Source organism: Pezoporus occidentalis, unplaced genomic scaffold (genome assembly GCF_034315485.1).
Source record: "Pezoporus occidentalis ecotype Australia unplaced genomic scaffold, CSIRO_AGI_Poc_V1 ctg81, whole genome shotgun sequence".
NCBI classification, from domain to species: Eukaryota; Metazoa; Chordata; class Aves; order Psittaciformes; family Psittacidae; genus Pezoporus; species Pezoporus occidentalis.
The window spans coordinates 2,947,601-2,971,318 of NW_026916170.1; the positions used below are offsets into that span (position 1 = coordinate 2,947,601).

At 38.6% G+C, this 23,718-nt stretch overlaps 2 protein-coding genes across 7 annotated transcripts in view; one reads left to right on the plus strand and one right to left on the minus strand.

The window, feature by feature from the left end:
• TBL1X (transducin beta like 1 X-linked) overlaps positions 1-22,470 on the plus strand; it is a 193,253-nt gene extending 170,783 nt beyond the window's left edge. For all 6 annotated transcript variants that reach the window (XM_062603635.1, XM_062603639.1, XM_062603640.1 and 3 more), the window contains 10 exons: positions 2,748-2,889; positions 5,711-5,774; positions 5,871-5,968; positions 7,516-7,576; positions 11,788-11,909; positions 13,358-13,432; positions 14,356-14,483; positions 15,643-15,808; positions 16,597-16,698; positions 18,033-22,470. In XM_062603635.1, coding sequence (XP_062459619.1) covers positions 2,748-2,889; positions 5,711-5,774; positions 5,871-5,968; positions 7,516-7,576; positions 11,788-11,909; positions 13,358-13,432; positions 14,356-14,483; positions 15,643-15,808; positions 16,597-16,698; positions 18,033-18,059 — 985 coding nt within the window. In that variant the 3' untranslated portion in view covers positions 18,060-22,470. The remainder of the gene's footprint in view (positions 1-2,747; positions 2,890-5,710; positions 5,775-5,870; positions 5,969-7,515; positions 7,577-11,787; positions 11,910-13,357; positions 13,433-14,355; positions 14,484-15,642; positions 15,809-16,596; positions 16,699-18,032) is intronic.
• Positions 16,603-23,718, minus strand: part of GPR143 (G protein-coupled receptor 143) — a 36,031-nt gene continuing 28,915 nt past the window's right edge. Inside the window, exon 9 of the mRNA XM_062603643.1 lies at positions 16,603-16,743. Within this exon, the coding sequence (XP_062459627.1) occupies positions 16,736-16,743 (8 nt within the window). The 3' untranslated portion in view covers positions 16,603-16,735. The remainder of the gene's footprint in view (positions 16,744-23,718) is intronic.

The following is a 23,718-nucleotide window of genomic DNA, read 5'->3' on the forward strand; positions in this document are numbered from 1 at the left end:
TGACAGTGGTGGAATGCAGAATTCATATGGCACAAATAAAATCCTGTTAACATTTGTCCACCTTGATTCATGATTATACCAGGGCTGGAGAGCATGAAATAAAATACTTTCAGAACTAGCCTTCCTAAATTTGGTAGTACTCTACCATAGTGCGGAACAGTATACCTATTACTCGTGTTCATGACTTGCATGTTGGAATGAGCTTCTTTATCATGCAGATAGGAATGCTTCTGTGGGCTAAGGAGATTAAATATCTTTCTGAATTGTGCTTGAACTATGGTCTGCTAATAAGGCAGGGTTCACTGAATCATTCAACAGAAATCAGAATACTTTCCAGAGCAGAGAATACTTTATTTTCCCCAGCAACAAAAGGGAAGACACACAAATACCCCTGCCACATACTGATAGACTTATAAAGCCTCTCTGCAGGGGCACATAATAGCTTATGTAGCCTTAGGAAGAAGAAAATGGAAAAACAAAATTAAAATACTGGAAAATAATATTGCCCAAGCATTGCCAGAAAACTGGCTAAATAAAACTGTTGAAAAACAAAACATAACCCTTTTAGGACTAGCAAATAGGATATTGTGTTTGATAGCCAAGTGACAGAGTACTTTATTCACAGGGTCCATCGATAAACTGGATTATTACAATGAGGGCAGGCCTGGCCTGAAGCCTTACATAGCAGAGAAGCCAGCACCGAAGGAATTTCCTATTTAGGATGTTAACCAGTAACCCAAGCCTGTGAAAGAGTTATGTTCCCATTATTGTGAATTATCACAACTAAAAAAGTCCCTTCCCTTCTGAGCCTCATGATTAACTTTGTTAATTTTCTAGCCAACATGTACAAAATTGTTTTTCTGTTTTCCAGACCTCTGAAGAAATAAGGAGTTAAATTATTGCCACAGCCCTGTATGGTGGTAAAAATTACCCTGACTCAAATTATTTCTTAATCACTAATGTGAAAGATATATGCCAAAAGTTAAAGAATGGCTGTACGGCAGTATCTTGTGGTTTAGGCTGGCAAAGCCCTGGCCAGCCATCACATCTCAGCTTGACACAAAAGGCTCAAAGGAGATAGGATCACATTCCCCAGGCATGTGATGACCCAGCAGAGCTCAGAGCCACTGATACAGCAAAAAGCAGTAAAAACTTTTTGCTTTTACAGCTGAACTGTTGTTTGTGTGAAATTTGGCTAAATTAGTGGTAAATTAATGACACAAAGATCAATCAAGTTCAGTACTTGATTGGTCAATACTTGTGCTCGAAGACATGTCAAGTGTTTAAAATTTGATCAGTACTTTTGGTATAAATAATTACAATGTTTTTTTAGTAGTCCAGAAGAAAATGTAATATTCTCCTGTGCAGAATTTCCTTTTGAGTACAACAAAGCGTACCAAAGCAAAAATGGATCTCAGGTTTTCAGTCTTTGAAGAAAGTCTTTTTCTCCTTGGTAATGTGTAGGAAAAGAAGCTTTAGTCATTAATTAAAAAAAAAAAAAAGAAGAGCTAACATGTCAGCAATGAAATTCCATCTAGACTGCATGAATTTTTGTAAATGGAAATTACCCTCTGGACAAATCCAGCAGTCCAGGTTTCTTGATTGGTTTGGTTGCTGTTGTTATTGATTGCTTTTTAAAAAAGGGGAGGAGAAGCAGCAGGAGGTAAATCCCAATAAACTAGAAAGTGTAATATCTTCCCCCCCCCCCCCCCTTGCAAATTTATTTCTGGCATCAGGGACATTTTCCATTGGAAGAAGAATTTATACAAAGTAAAAACTGTTACTTATGAGCAGATTTTGATAAACTCTTCAGTTTCACCTCACAAGCTTTTCTAGGCAAAATCAAGATTTCAGTTTGCAGGAAAAACATCTCCCTAGAAAGTAAGTCTGTAAAATAGATTAAAAACCTGATGTGATATCTGTCTTGCTCTGTCATGTCAGTAGTTATTTTGCCACTTTTTCAATCAACATGAGCTAAGCAGCCAAGCTACAGACAGCAAAGGACCCTGTAGACATGAATTAAAAAAAAATAAAGATTAATTTTAAAAATTTATTTAAATTACCTTTCTACTTTCTTTATCTTTAGATGCTGTAGCTTAATATTGTGCTGAGAGGTCTGTCCTGAACAGAAGTACCTTATGAAAGGGGCATGGCCAGCGTAAAAGGAGTCTTAAGTTCACCTCCTGCTCCTGCAGGAGCAGAGAGGTGGCACCACAGCACCTCTGTCACACTGCTGCCAGGGTGATACTCTGCACATCTGCTGGCCTGGCCCTGCAGGTCCTGTGCCAGAGCCTACTGCAGCTCCTGGGGAGCACCAGAGACATGGTGAGCCCTTGGGAGCTAGTAGGACTGCGTGCTTCTTATGGGAGCCACATGGGCACAGCCTTGGTGTTTCTGTCTTTATTGAAATCTCCACAGTGTTATGTTTGTAATGTTGAGTCCCCCCAGACTATCTCAGTTATAGTGATACCAGCTTTAGGCATGAAGTGCAAAATGTAGAGGGCAAGCAAGTACATTTTAAGTAAAACTTTTCTGAGTCAAGCAAATGGCAATGTGGATTCAGATGATGTGTATAATTTAAATGTGTGTTAGCATTTTTTAAAAGGTTTATGGAGTGCGGGAAAATGGATGGGCAGAAAAAAAAATTAAAGGCTGTGATGTTCTCTAATGAAAACAGAAATAGGGGACTTTACATTGCTGCATCAACAGCAAGAGTAATTTTCATCTCTGCACAATTGCTTTTATAGATCCGGAGACTCAACAGCCAGAATATGGAATCTCAATGAAAACAGCAACAGCGGTTCCACTCAACTAGTTTTGAGGCACTGCATAAGAGAAGGAGGACACGATGTCCCCAGCAATAAGGATGTGACTTCACTGGACTGGAATGTAAGCTAACTTCTAAGGCTGTGCATGGTTTTTCACTGTCTAAATTTAATTCAGAGGCAATTACAGCTGCTGCTCCATATCTTTTATATCTGAGGTGACCAGAACTTCTGTCCTAACCTACTGACCTCTTGTTTTAAATACTCATAACAGGCTGAACTTTCCCCTATATGCTATGATTTTCCAGTACTATTGTTATCTTCAAGCTCAATAATGATGTATTTATATCTCTATTTTGGGAGCATGGGCAAAAATAAACCTAGCTAACTTTAAGAATGAAGATTAAACAAGCAGTCTACAAGTAATGAAGCCTGATTAATAAGATATTTGCATCTCATGGTTACTTTATTTTGGCATGCAAAGAAATACAAGCACCAGCAAAGCTTTTTTTATTTAAGTTGGACTATCAAGATCCTCTCTCATTTGAATTATGTATGGCAAAACATGTTCACATTACAGTCTTTATCTTGGTGGGAGCATGCGTAGTCATTCTCTCTTTACCTACCACCTCTGGGTGGAACTGTCTTTCCTGATCCCTTTTTTATTTTCATTTTGCAAAACCTGCTGTCTTAGCATGGTCCTGCCTAGAGAAGACTGAAGTAAGCAGAGAGACAGTTATTGCTAAGAATTCCCAGTGTTGGACCAGCGTCTTTGGGCAGCTTTAAGGCTGCTTCACATCTCCTTTCTACCACCAAACATTGTGAAAAGAACTTGCAAGACCTTTATTAATTTTAAGATCACTTGGTTTCTGTCTTTTTTGCTGGTATTAGTGCAGATAGAGTGTTCACATTCGGCTTGGTTCTGTAGGAAAACACATTAAAAATTGCTAGAAAGGATTCTCAGCAGTTACATACAGTCTCAGTTGCTGGCCAGAGACCAAGATTCAGTTAATTTTTACTGCAATATTACTTTCCTTCAGGTGATCTAGGTGTTTCACGAAAGGTAAAGCCACTGCACAAATCAACTTCCCCTATGTATTTTGTATTTGACACAATGAAAGAAGTTGGTGAGTGGCACAGAAAGCAGAGGTAGATTAACAAAGCAAATAAAGATAAAACGCAGGAATGTTCATTACTTGTTTCCTGTAGATATCATGGTGAAGAAAAATAGTTGAGAGAAACTGAACTGAGGAGTAGAAAAAGACTAATTGAAAGAGGAAGACATGCAAAGGTGCAGAACAATTATGAGAAATATCCAAAACATATAGGGCATCCCTTAGTATTTCCTGTAGTAGTTCCTTACCTTTCCATATGTCATTGATCAGATACTTCACTTGCATTGTTCTAGTACTTAATGTAAGGAAATATTCCTACTTTAAACATTTAGAGTGCTTACAACTCACTTTGAGTTTTCCGAACAATGTGACTTGCCACCACCAAATTTGGATAAACTGTACATCTAGTCCCTGAGCTTTGCTTCCCTTTTCTCTTTTTGCTCATATCACTTTTGTTCTCATCAGTGGTCCCAATAAGAGTATATCATAGTGAAGTTGGCTTAGGTTTTGGTATTTTCCCACTACATCATTATATATTTGAGTAAAATCTACAACTACTCCAACTCACTGTTTTTGGAGGGTTGGATGGACATATGCTTTAGAGAATTATTTTATGCTTTTTTCCTCGTTTTCATGATACTAGAAATGCCATCTGCCTTTATTATTTATTTAGAACCACAATATCATCGTATTTCACCGTGAAATTTTAACACTGGTGATATTAAATCTGTTCTTCTCCAGTTTCTGTGATTTATGTTATAACAAGAAAGGTTATTTCTAGAGGCTGTATTCAGATTGTCCTTTGGAACAGAGGGTAGTAATCATCTCCCTTAGATTTAACCACCTAAACTAGTCATCTAGACTCCTTCTAAGACAGCAAAAATAGAAACATGTGCCTTCATCCTGGTATAATCTAGTGCAAATGGGTTTGTGAATTACATGCCAGTGGTGGGTGATGCTGTTAATTATAGAGGGAGACTAGGTTACTCTCTTAAACTAACTCCCAATTTCTGGGTGTCTGGAGATAAACGGGGTGAATCTCACTTCTAAGCCAGGTGCTGGAATGTTTAAAGAAAATCCCAGCTCCAGTAGTACCTGTCTCACCAGATTGCAGAGTCAAGTTTCTTTTTAGTTATTCTCATTCTGGCCCAATAACTCCAGTATCGCTGGCTGCACAGGAAATGCCCTTCAGTGAAGGACTCCTTCCAGCAGAATACATGTAATTTACTGATTACAATTCCTGGGATTTTTTTTTCTCCTATTGGGACCCATGAATACAGCTTTTCTCAAGATACTTGTCATGGTATTGGGCCTCTGAGCATGTGTGAGAGTCTGTGTTCACACAGCTAGGAAACAACTTCTCGGTGGTAGATAGCATTCAAGGTGTTAACCATGAGTTTTGGTGGCTTAGGTGTTTAGGTACTTCTTTCAGGTAGTGTAGGTACAGGAATTTTAGTGAACTGGGATTTAGGGTTTAGGTGATCTGCTGATGTTTTGCAGGCTTTTAATGTCTAAGGCATATCTGTTATTTGGATGAATCCCCTAGAATCTTTTTTATCTTGTTTTCTTTTCCTAATCCTTTTGATTAAATTACTCTTATATGATGGTGTAGCCCAGTATTTCACAGTATGTTAGAGGGGTGTATTTCCTCTTTGATGTCTGCAGTAATAACCTATAGTTTAGATCATGGTATAATCTGTCTCAATGTGCCGGCTCAGAATTCCCTTAAATCACAATGCACAAACCTTAAAAAAGAGAGCAAATCAAAAAGGTTGGTTGAAACAGATTTCATCTAGTATTGACCTTTGCCATTTATATATATCCCAACAGAGTGATGGAACACTATTGGCTACAGGCTCGTATGATGGTTTTGCAAGAATATGGACAGAAGATGGTAAGTCAACATTTATTGTTCATAAGCATCAAACAGCAATGAACTTTAATTTGTCTTCTTTGTAAACAAATTGTAATAACTTTTTCTTTATTCCAGGTAACCTTGCAAGCACCTTAGGTCAACATAAAGGTCCAATATTTGCCCTGAAATGGAACAAAAAGGGGAATTATATTTTAAGTGCTGGTGTTGATAAAGTGAGTTTTAAAAATACATTATTCTAACATATGAATGTGCTTATTCAGTGAGCTTGTGCTGCTGAATTCCACAAGATTATTTTCTTCTCCTCCAGGCACCCTAGAGAGTTTAATATGTTTTAGTGGTGTGGATTGCATTTTTGAGACTGGATAAATGTGTACTATTTTTATGTAAAAGATTTTACTTTAATGAAAAAAAAAAAAAAAAACGCTCAATTTTCTCCCTGCCTAAAATTGTGTCTTAAATGAGCCTCAGTTAAGGGAAAAACTACTTTGCAGTACTTATGTTTGTAGTTCTATCAACTAAGTATTTCCAGGAAGGAAGTGATCTTAAAGATACTGCACCTTTTTAGCTCATTTAATTATTGAAACAGCTTTATGTGAATAAATTACATATGGCTTCCTATGCAAATATGCAAAAGTAAAAAGGCTTCCTATGCAAATAGGAACTCAAAAGCAAGCAAAACATAGTTACAGCTACGTGCATATTAAGAGATTAAAATTAATAGATGACTGATGATGATGAGCACAAATCCATTAAAACTGAAAGTGGAAAGTATACAGCACTCATGTTGCCTAACTTTCAATGTCTAAAACTTAAATGTGTATGTCGTCCTTGGCCTCCTGTATAAAATTTGGAGAGAAAAACAGCATGGTTGCATGGCCTGTGTTACAGTGCACTAACAGTGCTTCTCTACAGCAGCTGACAGAGAAGGTCTAGGGAAACTAGCTGAGGCTTGTACATCTGATTTGTAAACTAGATGAATCCACACATATATTTTCACGTACTTTTGAAAATGAAAACTTAGTTTTATTCCTTTTGATACTGGTTTATATTCAGGTACAGTTGTCTCCCAGTGGTAGTTCCACTATTGTGGCCAGCTTAGATTTCCAGCAGTGATTCTTTCGGTCATTCATTATCAGCAAGATGAGGCATCCTTAATTTATTTTCTGGAAGCATGCATTCCCAATAAATTAACAATTCACTCAGAAGGTATTGTTGAGCTTTACACAGAAGTTGCTTGTGTATGCTGTGAGTATGGATTAAACCTGTAGTAAGCAAATTACACCTTAGTCCATCCCATCAGAGTGGCAAGAAGCTTTATGTACTCTGCTGCTAGATAAACATTTCACTTGTTTTTTTAATTATTAGAGATGTAGTATCATGTTTTTTGGAATAGAATTCAACTTGCATCTTTGAAAAGGGGAAGAAGTTTTCTTTGAAGAAGGTAAAAGAAGCAGCTGTAACAAAATGCATATTAAAATGTGTAGTGCTGTCTTCTAGCATAATTCAGAGAGAATGTGCCAGTCTTAGTAGTTATTTTACTTCCTCTTTAGGCATGATGCTTCTTTATCAACACTTAGATTATTATTCTGTAGTATTTGGAAGTGATTTCTGTTTTTTCAGCTGTTCAGCACACAAGGCTTTCTGCAGTCAATTTTATCAGTCCATTTTTTAGAATTGCTCCACAGTGAGGGTGCTCTTAGTTTGTTTTCTCTGAGCTGAACGATCACTCATCTTTTTTTCTCCCTTCCTTCGGATGCAGACGACAATAATTTGGGATGCTCATACAGGAGAAGCTAAACAGCAGTTTCCTTTCCATTCAGGTAATTTCTGTGTAACTATTATTAGTAAAATGAAATGCATTTTTTAATATCATCAGTATAATTTCTACTTTTCTAAAAAACCTGTCTGCCAGAGAGAAGTTTGAACTGCGTTTGCTGTGCATTAACTATCCTGAGTATTGTGGCTTGTGGGTTTATTCTTTTTTTTAGAAAGATGGGGTTCTGTGCCAGTCAGCTTTGAAAGTCAAACTGATTCTAGGAGAGGATTTATGCAGCACTCATGTCTGTCTAGCTGAATGATTCTGTCATTATCTATGTGCTTGAATAGTACCACGTGGTGATTTATGAAGAGGCACTTAGAAGGAAGCATCTAGGATCTCTTCCAACTCTTTCTGCTCCTGTTACACTGAAGCTGACTTAACACAGAAGCAGGTGGATCTCTCATGCAACTTGCATTCATCACTGCAAGAAGGTCCTCAGGAATTTCTTAGCTTTTAATTTTGACTTGAAGTTCTTCAGTATTTGCATTTTCCAGTCATCAGAAGTCAGTTGCCACTTTCAATTTCAAGACCTTGCTGCACCAAAACCTTACCTGGGTGGTCATTTGTACATCTGGTCTGCTTCAAGAAGACAGGAGATGTCTCAGATATTAAGTAATCTTGAATAACAGGCAATCACTTACATAATCTCAAACTCACCCTAGAGACTAGACTTGTAAAATGATAGCTGAATACATGATCCAAACTGGATTAAGTTGTCATAGTGAAGAATTTTTAAGGGGCATAGTCAAACAGAGTTTAAAACCACCAAAACATTTCAGATTCTGATGCTAGAAATGTTCATCTTCCTGTGTGTTCAGTGTAACTAATCCACTTCTAAATATAGCAGGCTTTCACAAGGTGCTTAATGACTTAGAAAGGTGTATTTTACTACTAATTTTAAAACACTAATTTGAGCATGCTGTTCAGCTCAATTTATAGCTGTTCTCATTCTCACATTTTCACAGATGTTACTAATATGCAGTAGCAATTGAAATGGTTATTCAACAGAAGACAGAGCATGTCCATGCTTATAGCGGATCCATACTCTGCATTTTTATCACTCATCTTTTCTCTTATTAATGCAACTGTCAGTTTGGAGGAGTCATTGTCTGCTGACAGATTTTCTCACTGTGGCATTTATTCATATTTTCTCACTTTGGCTTTTATTTATCTATCAATCATAACTGTTCCACAAAAGCAAACTTTGCACTCTGTAGTGATGTAGTTAATGAGACTGTTAAGCCTTCTGATCCCTAACTATTGATTTAAGTAGTTGCAGATTCAGGACTTGGATGCCCCTTCAAAATCATGTTCACTGACGTATAGCTGTCTTAGCAGTGAAGTGCATTAAGGACACCGCTCCATTCCCCTTTTAGCAAGCTGAATAGTTAACAACATCTTCCAATGCAATATGCTAATGTCCATTTGCATTAATAAACTTTGATAAAAATTCTTACTATGCTGTTTGTCATTGGACCATAAGACACCTCTGAAGAGGAGATGTGGAGGGGATAATTATTGTTCTGGTTTGGGTTTTTTTGTTTGTTTGTTTTTTGCATTATTTCAAATTGTTTTCATAGGGAAGTAAAGCAGTTAGTTGTTAAGGAAATTGCTGATACGCATATGTCCTACAAAAAGCCCCTTAAAATCAGCTGAAGTCATTGTCCTTACGTAAGTCTGAAGCCACAAAGACCTCACCTTGTCGTCTTTGTATCAGTTATTCACCGGAACAAACAGCAAGTTCCTTTCCATATCTGGAATCTGAAAACCTTTTCTACACAAGGATTAAAGGTGGCATTTTAACAATTAAAAGTCTCGCCTAGGCAGAGTGCATTTCCTTTAACACATACTTGTGTGGTGTACTTTGCATACTTCAAAGAAGTCTGGAGATAGTTGGCCTGGGAACAACATAATTTCTTTACTCTCAGCTGCTTTACAACAACTTACTTAGTTTATACCTGTATGGACAAAATTGTCATCTTAAAATACATGAGGAAGTCTCCTTTGTCTAGGTCTTGAAAAGCCTCTGTATCATTGCTGTTCCCATGTAACTTTAAGGTTTTATGGTCAAAATACTTATGTGGAAAAGTACCTTCTAGGGTTTCATTATTTTTTGCAAAACTATTAGTTATTATCGGGCATTTGATCAATATACATATTCACAAAGGTTATTTCTTTAAAATGGAGTGAAATAATCTGATTTTCACATATAGTGATAGAGGTGGACTGATGTCTATTCATGCAAGAACAAATTGGTTAAGTGATACCATAAGAGGTATTTGAATGATCCAGTTTTAGACATGTAAGTGCTTCGAGTCACTCCCTGCAGTCACTTAACTCTTTCCCCTTCTGAGCCTCCAATTCTAAGTTTGCTCAGAAAAAGCTTAAATTAACTGATAATTATTGTAACACTCCTATTGTTGATATTTAATTTAGCTGCATTTTTTAAGGATTTGTTGCTGCTTTTATTAGATGACATTCTAATTGGTTTTATGCAGTTGGCTAGTATACTGTGGGTTTGGAGACACTTTAGCAATTTGATTACTTGCATCAAACAACGCTTTTGGTTGACATTTTATGTAGTTACTTATCCAGTAATCTTATGATTAAATATACCTGTAAATGAATCAGTATTAATTATCAACACTCCGTGATTCAAATTATGCTGCAATGCAAATCCATTGCTTTAGGTGCCAATAGCTCTCAGAAAATTACCTTTCAACACATACATATCGTACTAGATATTAGCCCTGAAGGCATACTGCTATTAATAGATTCCTGTTTGCTCTGAAACCATAATACAAAGCTCACAGCATAAAAAGAAAGACAAGCAGGCAATTACAGGAACTTTACTATTTCCTGACCCCCATTCATGTTCATTGGAAAATTCAGAAGTAACCTGCCTTCCTCACACAAAGTTCCTTTATATTTCTTCAGTGTCAAAATTCCTTACCTATCACAAAGAATTATTGAGCATTTTCATTAGTATTCTGAAAAATACTTGTATATGAGAAAATTTTAGTCCTCCATTCTCATTTAGGGAGCTACCTGATGGTTCGGAAGGTGGAACTCATTTTACAGTTCATAAAAATCACAATAGAAAAAAAACATATTTAAGTATAATAGGCTTGACAGAACAGATATCTTTTCACCCCATATTACAAAAGTATTTTTCTGAATGTATTTGAATATGGCATTTCTTAGTTACATTTTAAAGTTAAACTTGCCAGAAAGAGATTCAACTTTGCTTCATATATGCTGGTCTCATTCTGGCACACTTGCTTCTTGCAGGAGTGTGCTGAGAATGAAGATTTCTGTATTTTAGCAAATCTTCTGTCATCCTCTGGAGGGCAGCTAAGCTCTGAGCAAAAAAAAAGCAGCAGTCTTAGAAACAGAATGAAGCTGTATGTCAGGAGTTCCCTCCTACACCAGAACATGCTTTTGGTCTACAGTGACATGCCGTAAAAGTTTGTTGGGGTTCTTCTTCACTCTTCTTGTAACACGTGTGTTACACACAGGCCCTAGTTAAATGTTCATGTGCTAACTATGTACACAGTTTCATCAGTTCAGTCCTGGTTAATGCCAAACCTTCTACAGAAACTCATCCTCTCATTTCAGATCGGCTTGATCAATGTACCTATCTTAAATCAATCCCCAGCCAAATTAAACTCTATTATTGATCCAAGTGTCTGCACAGAATGATAGGTTTGTATCGGTAGTTACATAAAGCTAGTGGAAAGGAAGATGGCCACATGCTCCTTCGCTTCCCCATATACTGTGTCTGGCATTCACAGGAACATTTTTTCAAACACAGCTGAAATTATCCATGAGGGCTTTGTTGGTTTTTTTCTTACTAGTTTTCTTCCAGGTTCTTCACTGAATTGGTTTACAAAGGAATGAATGATATAGAGTGGCCCAAGAAATGTGTGGCTGGGAGCAGGGAGGGTAGAGGTAGATTGTTTTGCCCCCTTGTATGTTACTTAACCCCAAAGGTTCTCATGAACACATGCCATGCAAAACATAGAGGTTGCCCATTGCAAGAATAAAAATAGTTTGTGCCCTTCAAACAGTTTCTATCATCCCTGTAATTGGTTCTAGGTGACAGGCCAAGAACTAGATTTTAGTCTGATCCACGTAAGTGACAGGATTAATTGGGATAGCTATTTCTTTGCTGTGTTCCCTGATGTTCCTTCCATTGTTTGCACTTCATAGCTCCTGCTCTGGATGTAGACTGGCAGAACAACACTACTTTTGCCTCCTGCAGCACTGACATGTGCATTCACGTATGCAGACTTGGCTGTGATCGCCCCGTTAAAACCTTTCAAGGACACACAGTAAGTTTAAGAAGTCAAAAATGTTAGCAGTGAAGTTGCAGCAGCATGTTGCAGCAGATGATGTGTTAGCGGGGTGTGTTCTAGCACCAAAGGTGTTACATCCCATTGCTTCCTTAAAACCATATTCTTTGGGAGTGATTCACTGCCTGTGAGAAGGGATAAACTGTTCTAAATCACCATAGGAGACAAAAACTGCAGCTTAAACAGTGAGACTGTTTATATGTAGCATGAGCCGCAGACTAAGGGCACATTAATAAATATGATTTTGTTTTCCATTGTCTAATTTCCTTTAGTAAATGAGAACTATGAATAAGGAGAGAACAATTTATCTCCAGCCATTATTCAAGATGTAGAATCAATTTAATAAGTTCTGTTTAAGATGTGTTTCCCTGCTCTTTTCCTGGTGGTATTTAATGACTGTCAAAAGCTAGTTTTTCTGGCTTTCATTCATGAGAAAACTGCTATCATATTCTGACCTGCAATTTAGAAATTAACTTCCAGGACTTGCTGTCCTCCCCAGTGAGGTAAAGTTGTCCATTTGAAGACCTTTATCTGGTCTGTGGTTAAACTGATGTTTCATGACAGGTTGTACGTTCCTAGCAAGTATATTCCTATATTCCTAGTATATGAAATGCACCATTTTGCACATGATCCAAATTTTTATTTCGAATGCCTGTATAGTTGCCTTTAATTATGACTGAAACATGTCAAATGGATGAAGCAAAATCTATATACTTTCCAGAATTGTTTTCTCTGAGAACCTGAGCCAATTTATTTTTTTGAAAAACAGTATTTCTCTTTATTAAATGCTTTTTTTCTCCATATATATGGACCCTCAAAAAAAGCGCAGAAAACTTACTGACTACCAACTAGGTAGTCAACTAGGCTCAGTTAATTACAAAGTGCTAGAAAGGTTGATAGATAAAGCATCATAAACTATTCAGTATTCTGTCCCAGTTTTCATTTGCACATACACCTCTCTTTAGAGAGACCAGTACTGTTGTAGAGCTGCAATACTAAGAATTATAAACTCCACAGAACTTTACATCCCACCGGTACTTTCTATCTAAAATTTGTATCTCCAAGCTCTGTGGAATATTAACCAAAGAAAAATAATTTAATGTTGTATCTTCAATCTGTGTGGTTTGAAGGTTTATTTAAATCTTAGCATATGAAGAATGGGTATGAGAGACTTTGTGCTAGAACACATATCAAAAGACTGATTGTGTGTATTGTTCACGAGCACAAAATGGTTACCATTTCTAAGTGACGCTTAAATACCCTGTTACGGAAGCAGCGCTGCTTTTCTTCACTCACAAAGCAACCTGGGCTCTAACTCATGGTTGAACTTGTTGCATGCGCAAACCTTGAGTGCCCTCTGCTGGGTGCCCAGTACATTGCAGGTACCCGGAATGTGTGCGTGTTAATAAAACCACTCTTTATTTCAGAACGAGGTTAATGCAATCAAATGGGACCCATCTGGCATGCTACTAGCATCTTGCTCCGATGACATGACATTAAAGGTAATATCATTTCCATTTGTGCTGTTCAAAAAGTAAAGAGAAAAATTATATCTATTTTTTAATCATCTTCAGAATGATAGTACTGTATCACTTAAAGCTGTGCATGAACAATAGTTCATTTTGTCCCATAGTTCTTAAAGCCGGTCTAAAAGATTGAATGCAGAGAAGCAGCCAGTGGGAAAACTGAGACATCGTATCCAAATAAGTGTTACATGATTGATGTCACTGTAACACAAGAGTCCTAGTTTTGATACACACATACATGCACCTGCTTGCCTGTCAACAGAGGCATAATCCCTATTCTATATTGGTTATACTTTGAAAAGAAAATAAAAGAGTTTTCTTTCTCTTCAGTCTTTTTTTCTGAAAATAATTTCATTGGAGCAGTTTGATTTTATTTTTTTAAATAGCCTTGGATTAAGCAATATAACACCACATATATATTCAGAGCCCACCAAAAATTTGAACTGGCCATGTAACACTGCATAAATAGCTGATAGTCTTGCATCATCTATGCTGTTAAAAACAAATGGAGCTCAGGAGGAAAAGGAAAATTTTACTGGCATAAGAGAAAATTACTAGATTCTAAGCAGTTATTGAAACTTTCTCTTCTTTCTTTAAAATGACTGCTGTTACAACATGGGATGAAGTTAAACTTTTCTAAATAGAGTAATTTAAGCTTCTGTATTGAAACTAGAGTGACCGGCTGTGGGCAGTGCAGCAACTATTTAGTTCTTATCTATTGAATAAATGTTTTGCTCATTCCCCTAATGGGGTTAGTCTAATGTGTGTGCCAAACTGTTGCATTAATAAATTATGAATGTGGGTCGAGGTCTTGAACAAATGGTAAGAATAACATAGAACTGAAATAATTCAGCTGAGATCATGTTAGTAATGCTGCCATTTTTCCCTTTTGTAATTAGATTTGGAGTATGAAGCAAGATACTTGTGTACATGATCTTCAGGCTCACAGCAAAGAGATTTATACTATCAAATGGAGCCCTACAGGACCAGGCACCAGCAACCCAAACTCCAACATCATGTTAGCAAGGTAAAAAATACACCTCTTTCTGTTGCTGCCAGGAAGAAGGATCTTTCTGACTTCTAAGCCTACTATCACATTGCCATCAACCTTCCTCCAGACAATTCCAGTAAAAAGTACCTGTAAAGTACCTGTATCCACCCATAAATCAGATAGGTGGATACAAAGGGAAAGGAGTCATACTTGAAAAAGGAAGAAGAAAAAGAAAGAACATAGGGTGGTGTGATACTTAACTTTCCATCTGCCTTGATAAAAGGATTCTAAATTTGGCATTGCACCTTCACATCTGGCATGTGCTTTTGTGAACGAAAGTACTTACTGAGGCAGCTGGCAGCCCAGTTAGCCAGTCAGAATGTGTTCTAACTAGGGTCATGCAACTCACCTGGGCAGAGACTTGACAACTCTTATAGCCTTGTTAACTAACAGAGAAAAGCTGAGATACTCTTTAAAATTCCACTTGAAAAATGTTCAGAATACATTGAGTTTAGGTAGTCCATTTACTTGTAGAATGCCAAATGATGGCAGTACCATGGGATTATCAAATTAGTTCATGGTATGTGCAGTCTGGGGAGGAGTTTTACTCCTTAGACTAGGAGTAGACAGGGAAGAACTTCACTTTCTTAGAGCTGTTCTTTTATTATCATTTTTAATACTAATTATTTCCTTTGCCTTTCTCTAAGCCCACAATTTGGGATTTAGATGGAGTGTAGCAAAAACCACCACTGAAACAAAGTGAAAAGAACCACAGTGCTAGGGAATTACAGAATGCTAATTCATTAAATAATGCAAATCCATTAGGAATAAGATCTCTCTGGAACCATTTATCCTATTAATGACAATATATATTTGATCTTCCTGAATAATAGCAGGTAGATTCTCAAAAGGAGGGAGTTTGGGCCTCTAAGGGCTAGTGATCTGATCCTATATACAGCACACCTATGTAGACTCAAAGGGTCCTCATACAAGAATTCAGTTCTGTAGGTACAGTTCTTGTCATAAAAACTGTAAAGGCTGCAGTGCCTATTGGCTTTTCTGTTTGAAATGGTTTTTATTGCTTAGCCAAGGAAAAAAAAACAAAACAACTGTGTACTCTGAAGTTTAAAGTATCAAACTACAAACTGATAAACATCCAAATTGAGACATGTTTGTGTTTGAATGCTTCTTGCAGTGCTTCGTTTGATTCCACTGTTCGGCTGTGGGACGTTGACCGAGGAGTCTGCATCCATACGTTAACAAAACATCAAGAGCCGGTCTACAGTGTAGCTTTTAGTCCTGATGGAAAATATCTAGCCAGTGGGTCCTTTGACAAATGTGTCCATATATGGAATACTCAGGTATTGTTTTGCTTCATGTGAAGCACATCTGGTTCAAATGACACATTAATAACAAAAGCTTAAATGGAAAATATGTGTGCCTTTGTAGCACATGGCCTGCCAGCCAAGGAGAACCTGATCATATTGACTGATACTAATCCCAGCAATAGCAGTTGAGTCACTCAGGTGGAGTGAGGTGACTGCCCAGAACATTTCTGCTCAGGCTTCTTTGCGTACTAAAACACCTGGCATACAGTAAAATAGGTGCATTGTGATGTGCCATCAGCTTTATGAAGCAAAGACATGGATAGATTCTTAGACATAAGGGATACTTCTATTCAGTAACAAGCTCAAGCTGAGTTCAGTTGTGAGGCTGATGCACCTGGCTTATACTTTGTGATGAGAAGGTGAAAGATACAAAGAGTGTACAGGCTGGGGACTGGGGATATTCTGGGTAAATGTGGGACATCATAATTCCGCAGATTTAATTCTGTATACTGATGCTTCACAGCCAGAATTAACAATAAATTTTAGAGAAGATCACATCAGCCTAACTCCCCAAGCCTCTACTGTTACAGAGTTGACAAAAACCAGACATCTGACAATCCTGTAAATTGCTTTCTGGAGGAGCCTGTTTCTTTTCATTATCAGCAACCAGTTTCCTAATGTAGGCACCTTAGGGAGATGACCATAACTGGGTGATGTGATAGCTCCCTCTTGCCACCACTCTCTTCTTTTAATGTAGTGCCACATGACAGAGAAGAAGTGAACTTCCATATCAAATCTTTGCATACTGTTTTGCTTTGTAGAGTGGAACTCTAGTACATAGCTACCGAGGCACTGGGGGCATCTTTGAAGTCTGCTGGAATGCTAGAGGAGACAAAGTGGGAGCAAGCGCATCAGATGGATCGGTAAGGAGCTTTACACATTGTAGATGCTGGATGGAGATCACTCTTCTAGAAAATATCAACAAAAAACATACATGCCATATTAAGTCCTGTGGACAGAGCAGAAGGTGTAGGCAGCTCAAGACATAAATAAGTAGCTTTCTGTGGTATACTAAAAATGCTCCTGTTCTGAAAGGTTTGGCATACACTAGCAGGTGGTGTTCCTGTTGGAAATGAAGACTGTTTGTGGAACAGGTAAATGTTGCTGAAGATGGGAATGACTTTTAAATACACATTTGATAAGAACATCAGTAGTGTTGTTTCTATTATTATTTATCTCAGCTGTCAATTTTTAATGAAGCTGAAATCACAGCAGTCCATGCTCTAATAAACAGTTATCTTGGGGCTTTCGGAGTTTTATCCCACAGAAGTTTACCCTTGAATAGTACCAAAAGGAGGACTTTTTCAGCATGATGCCTAAAGATTTCATTGCATGGTAAAGGAAAAGTATTGCCATAGAGATAGATACTGATTATTCATTACTATTTTTCTTGTTAATGTTACTTTTAAAAAAATTCAATTGTAGCATGATCAGCTTGTGGATCATAGACTCATAAAATGGTTTAGGTTGGAAGGGACCTTAAATAGCATCTAGGTCCAATCGCCCTGCCACAGGCAGAGATACCTTCCACTAGAGCAGGTTGCTCCAAGTTCCATCCAACCTTGCCTTGAACACTGCCAGGGATGGGGGAGCCACAGCTTCTCTGGGCAATGCACAGATGTTACATATACTCTACAGCCTTTTAAAATAACTCTTCTACATGGCTGGCTGGCATAACTATTTAAAGCAGTACTTTTCAGCTGGTTTTAACAAAGGGTGCACCTATGACATGGTTCAGTTACTTGAGCTTAGTTGTGTCATCCGAGATGGTGCCTTGCCTGGCTTCAGCAGCCACTCCAGAGGGTCGCATGTCCACTCTCAGTCCTGTGTCATGCCTGCCAGGCCTGCATCTACTTTGGATATATTTCAGAAATGGAAGTGGATGCTGTATTTTGGCAACCAAAAAGAGCCCATAGTCTTATCTGGGATGTGCCACCAAAATGTTTGCTTGTAATCCAATGAAAGCCCAGCTAAATGTCAGATGTATGGTTTTCAATGTCAAATGTACGGTTTTCCCTTGGGTTTTCTCCCCCATTGGTTTGTTCCTGTACTTGTGTGCATGCAAACAGGTACCCAATAGAGCTGATTTGAGGCTGGTGAGTGTAACATACTGATCAGCTCTGTACAGGGCCGTATATGAATGGGACTTCATGTCACCTTCAGAAATGGTTCTTAATGCTGAGTCTTTTCTCTCCAGGTTTGTGTTCTAGATCTGCGGAAGTAAAAGTGAAATGTTTTAGAAGAAATTTCAAATGGACCAGCAGTGAATGTGTGGGGAGAAGCACTCTTCAAAACTATTCTTAACAGCTCCAGAACTGTACGAACTTGAACAAAGTTAGAGTGTACCGTGAAACGAACTCTCCCTGGCCACAGGTGTCTAGTATTTTGTCCGTAACCTTCATCGAGGAGTAAAACGCAGTCACTTCAGAGGGGGAGGGAATAGTTTTCACCTGGAACATTGAGCCTTGGAAGCATGAAGCCACCAGCTGGGCATTGCACTGTTTGGTTTGCGTCTGAGAACTTGCTCTGATGGCTGGGGAAAAAAACAAAAAAACAAAAAAAAAAAAAAGAAAAGCTGTGCCAAAAAAAATTAATAAAAGAAAAGGAAAAAAAAAAAAGAAAAATGCTGTGATAAACCAAAAGGGAAAAAAAAAATCCTCCTCCATGCGGTGTTGTATTTTTTCCTTCCAATTTGGACACTACAGTTGCTCTCCCAAAGGACGTTCAAAGACCAGTTTGTACTGATGAAATGCTCAACTTTGTAATCACAACACTTTCTATTTTCTAGACTACTTTTTTTGTTCAGTGGTTTTTTCTATCAGCTGGAATATTACAGCCTGGAGGATCCCAGGCTTAGGATGAACCTTTTGTTTTCCTTTTATTTCTCCCTTCCAATCCCAGCTTCTCCTTCCTCTTTTTCTCCTCTTTCTTCTTACCCTTTTGTTGTTTTTTTTTGTTCTTTTTTCCCTGTACGCCCATAGTAGATGCAGCCAGGTGGACATGACAATGAAAATTTTTGACAGACTGCTTCTCCTCTCTTTTCTCTTCCTTTCCCTCTCTTTCTCTCCATTTAAAAGGAAAAAAAATCCTCCATGCTTCAGATCTTAGCGTCTCAAGGGCACTTTCAGCAAATTGTGTAATAAGTGCTTTATATAAGAATGCAGTGCTGGGGAAGATTTTTACAGGAGAAAGATGACTTTTAACAGAAAGAACCCAGTGTATTTTTGGAAAAAAAATATTTTTTATGTTAAACAGTTTTAAAAGCCTAAAATGGCCACCAAATGTAGACCAGTTGTGTAATTCAAGCAAAAAGAATGACACAGTCCAAGGAACATGAAAGGTGCAGTATCCTTTTTCTCTTGTCTCTCAGAAAGTGCTCTAAGAAAAAATGCCATTTGATACAATAAATGCCAGTCATTTACTAAGAGTCCTCTTCCAGCAGCCAGCCATTTATATGCAGTCTCGTTTCATTTTTGTGACTGTTTGATGATGTACACTTATTAAAAGGGATACGTAAGTCTGAGACTATAAATGCAGCATTCATTTTCTTGAGTCCATGCTTTCATTTACCCTCAGTAACCAGGGGAAAATGTTTGTGTATCTTCTTTCTGTTAGAGGTAGCTCAAATTTCATACAGAACATGGGACTGGCTGCCTATGGCTTTGCTGAGCAATGCTGTCCTCCACTACTCATCCTACTCAGCTTTTTCTATTCCAGTGAGTCAATTGGATTTTACCACTGACTTCAGGAGACCAGTTGAACCAAGATACATTCACTGGATCTGTCACAGCTGAAAAATGGACTTTTGCCAAGCTCCTCTCCATCCACGGTCAGCACAGACCTAGAAGCAGGCTCGTGCACTGCATCTGGCAGTATGTGGTGCTGCCCTCACCCTCAGCTGTACGTGTACTCTGTGCTACAAAGAAACATCTGGATCTGTGCTTTTCTCACTTTTCTGCTCACTGCCCAGACAGGTTCAGCCTTGACAGTGTCCTCAGTGTGGTGCTCAGAAGACAACATAGGACTCTCCATTAGGTGGGGACATGATAAAGGATGTCTAAATTCTGTCTCAACGTACACACCACTTAAAGTTGTAGTGGGTGAAATGAGTGGAATGGCAAGAAAGTTTTCCGAAGCACCAACCTATTCACTTCAGACAAGATTTCCCTACTGCAAGCTAGACGTGGCAGTGATGCCTGCTGAAGACTGCATTACTCTTAAGAGCTAACACTGGATGCCAAGAAGGATGCACAGGCAGAGTGTACAGAAAATGCTGTAAGCTATGAAGCAACTTGGGGGGGTGGCAGCCATTACTTAGACAAATCCTCAAAACTGGCCAAGTGAAGGAGGAGTGTTCTCTAGCCCCCAGACTAGGCTAGGATTTGTAGGAGAGAGAGAAAAACAAGCAGAGAACGGCCTTAACATCATGTAGTACCTTCCTGCCTGAAGTCGCTGTTTCCCTAACACAGGCTCTTCCCTTTGATCTGACCACAGCTGTTGGAAGTGGTGATGTGATCTGAACAACAAACATAAAACCAGAGCCCTAGGACTGAACTGGTGGCATAAGACCTGCCAAGAACCATGGCATTATCATGGCATCATGGAATCTGTATGGCATTTCTTCTCCTGTGTTTTCCTTTCTTTATGCTTGTATCTGTACAGTATCTTAGTCCTTCCAGTAGAACTAGCCACTGCCAGCTTCGGCTGCATTTCTTAGAGATACATTTGGAAAGGAGACAAGAATGAAAAGAAATAACTCTTAGAAAGGTTACTCAATCCTGAGGTGAAAACAGTTACATGGGATTTTGGTTACTAATGACAGGCTTGTTTGTAATTTATATCACAGAACTGGACCCTGAAAGGCATCAAGGATTATTTTTGATGTTGAATGCATTTATGTATTGGTTTTAATTTTCTGCTCCAAGAACATGGGCTGTAGATAACCACATGGCAGTTTTGTACTGGTTTATAACCATGTGTACCTACTGATTTAAAGTCGCTACTCAGAAAGAAAGACTCCTTGTTCAAAGAGATACTTGAATTTGAATACAAAGGTTTAATGTGGTTTTATAAAGCATGGTTGGGTCAATGGTTTGGTTACAGTCATTGTGTGTACACAGTTAACTTCCTACGCTGCTTTTGGTGGCATTTCTGAGAGTAATACACAGAAGTTCCTGGGCTATAGGCAGCGGGGGGCAGTGCGGATGGGCCTTGGCCTTGCCTCTGTCCCTTGAGCAACGACTGAATAGACCAGACCTCAGGATTTGAAGAGATGAGGTTGCTCAGTTCGAGTTCAATGACGCCGTACTGCTGGCTGGCTACAGGGACCATGTCTCATGGTTGTTCCTGGGATAGCTGCTGCAAATAACTTGTCAGTGTCTGTGATGCCCGTTTCTTTTTCATTTTTCTGTGTTTCTTTGCCTACCTACATGGAGGTAAGAAGCCAAGAGAAACAAGAATTTGAAAATCAGGTGGTTTGCAAAGCCTGCGTGTGAGAGGCTCCAGAGAGTTTTCTCTACAGACCATCAGATTAGAAAGCAGCATATGTGAGAAGCTAAGGAAGTTTGCCTTTCTTCCCCTCCCCAAGACCCTAAAGACATAATCCTCAGAGATGCTGTAGTAGAGAGTTTCCAGCTGAAGTGAGGGCATCTGTTAAGGAATGCTGAAGATGTAGCTGTGAAAGTTAATCGTAGCCTAGGAGCTGGTTTCTTTAGGAGGTGGGCAGTGGGAGAGAAGCTTTTCCAGGCTGTACTTCGATGTGGATATCTAAGCCTATGCCCACAGAACTGCCCTCATGGGAGCTCTCGCTTTCCTCCACTGGGCATCCCCTGGCTTCCCCGTGACCGAGCAGCAGGAAGCACCAGGCTGATGGACATCATCTTTTTCATGCAACATTTTTGATTGTTTTTTTCTAGTTCTTCGTAACAGAAGAGAAATTGAGAAACCGAAGTGTGACCAAACAGGATTCTGAAGCCATCCAAGGATTTTTTGGGTGTTTGTCATTGCTGGCTGTCTGGAACTGGCCTGGAAGTGAAAAAATGGTTCTGAAAAACCACAGACTTCTGTGGGTTAGAAGGATACTGAATCTTTTATGTAGAAAACACTGGGTCCCTTATGGGGCACTAAAGGGCCTGACTTACAGGGTTATACACACATTAACCCCATGCTACATCTTAGAAATTTCCTTTTAATTTGTTTAAAAAAAAAAAAAAAGAAAAAAATTGCTAATTTTAGAGCCAAGTGAAGTGCACTTTGTCAAATGTAAGGGTCTGCTTTGTTTTGGGGTTTCTTTTTCTTTCCCCTTTTTAATTTTTCCTCCTTTTTTTTCCTCTTTTTGCCTTTTTAAAAGATGTGGTTCTTTGTCAATTGCAGAAATGTTCTTTCAGCCACTCACTGAAATTCTGAATTCTGGCTTCTGCAGTTTTTATTGTCTGTGTCAGACTTGCAGCCAGACTTGGTTCTCATTTCAGCATTTCCCAGGTTCTGTTGAAACAACATCCATCCTTATTTTGTTTCTCCCCACCCACACTTTCTTCAAATTCACCTTGTGTATTGTAGCTCATTTGTTTTAAGGAGAGAATCAACAGATCATATTCAGTGTCTTGAATAAATTGCTATATTTTGATATTAGAGAATTCTGTGCGTGTTGTTCCTTATTCTTTTCTGGCTATTTTGCATCCTGTGCTTAAGAGCTGGGGTTGAGTGACTAATCTATAACGTGGTATCATGATTTCCAGGGTTGCCTGGCCCACAGGAAAGATTATGGCCATGGGTTCATAGGGTTTTGTAATACACAAGGGCATTGAGGCTTTATCCTCTAAATTTTCTTTATTACAGATGACCACAAATACCACCATTAGCAAGTATACCTATGATCAAGAAAGCAACTGCATATATACGTATAGCAAGTTATTATAAAGTAGAATCTGCAAGTGACAGTAGAGCAACAATCTATAATATAGGAGCAGTTAATTATAGCAACAGTGGATTATAGCAGCACCCAATAATAGCTATGAAGTGTGTGTATGCACATATATACATGTATATATTACAGGTTACAACAAAGTTACTACTAATGAAACAAACCAATAATGTAGCAGCAGATACAATGGATTATCTCATGTGCTTAGATGCACCAAGCCCATTCCTCAGATCTGGAAAGGGCGCCAACCATCCCAGAGATGGGAGGACAAAGCAGATAGGCCCCAGACGTGGGCTCCATGAGGGAACAAGGGAACAACAGGTAGAGTCATAGAGACATAAGAGGGTGTAGGATGCCACCGTTTTGAGCAGCCAGTAGATGGTTTTAGCTTCTGGGTTTCACCTAGGACAGCTAGCAGATGATGATTTCTGTTCTCTCAGACCAGTGTTTATTTTTCAGGACTTTTCCTGTTCTTGCAGTTAGAAGAGCCAATGTCAGTTACCAACTCTTGCTTTCTCAGGGTGTTTTCCCCTTTTTCCAGCCTCCTTGGTTTTGTGCTCATCGAGGGTGTCTCAGGATGTCTCTGGTTTCTAGGTACCCAGCTGCACTTCAAAGATGCTTGCTGTGCTTCTCAAGGATGCTTCTGGGTCCCAGGCTCACAACACCCAGGCTGGCAGCCAATTTCTCTCTCAGTATTTCAGCTGACGTCTTCTGTTCAGTACTTTTTCCCTTCAACCAGGTCACCTGTATGGCTGCTCACATCACATGCTTATTGTTCAGTTTTATTCTCCCACCACCAGTGATGCATTTATTGGAAACTTATACAGCTTGGTAAGGAACCAATTGAGTTGAACTAAGTCACTTTTAAAAAGGTTCCTTTAAAAAGTTTCCTCAAAAGGAGGTTTCTCCACATAAAAAGTATTGGACTGTCGTTCTGATCAAAATAAATTAGTTTTTCTTT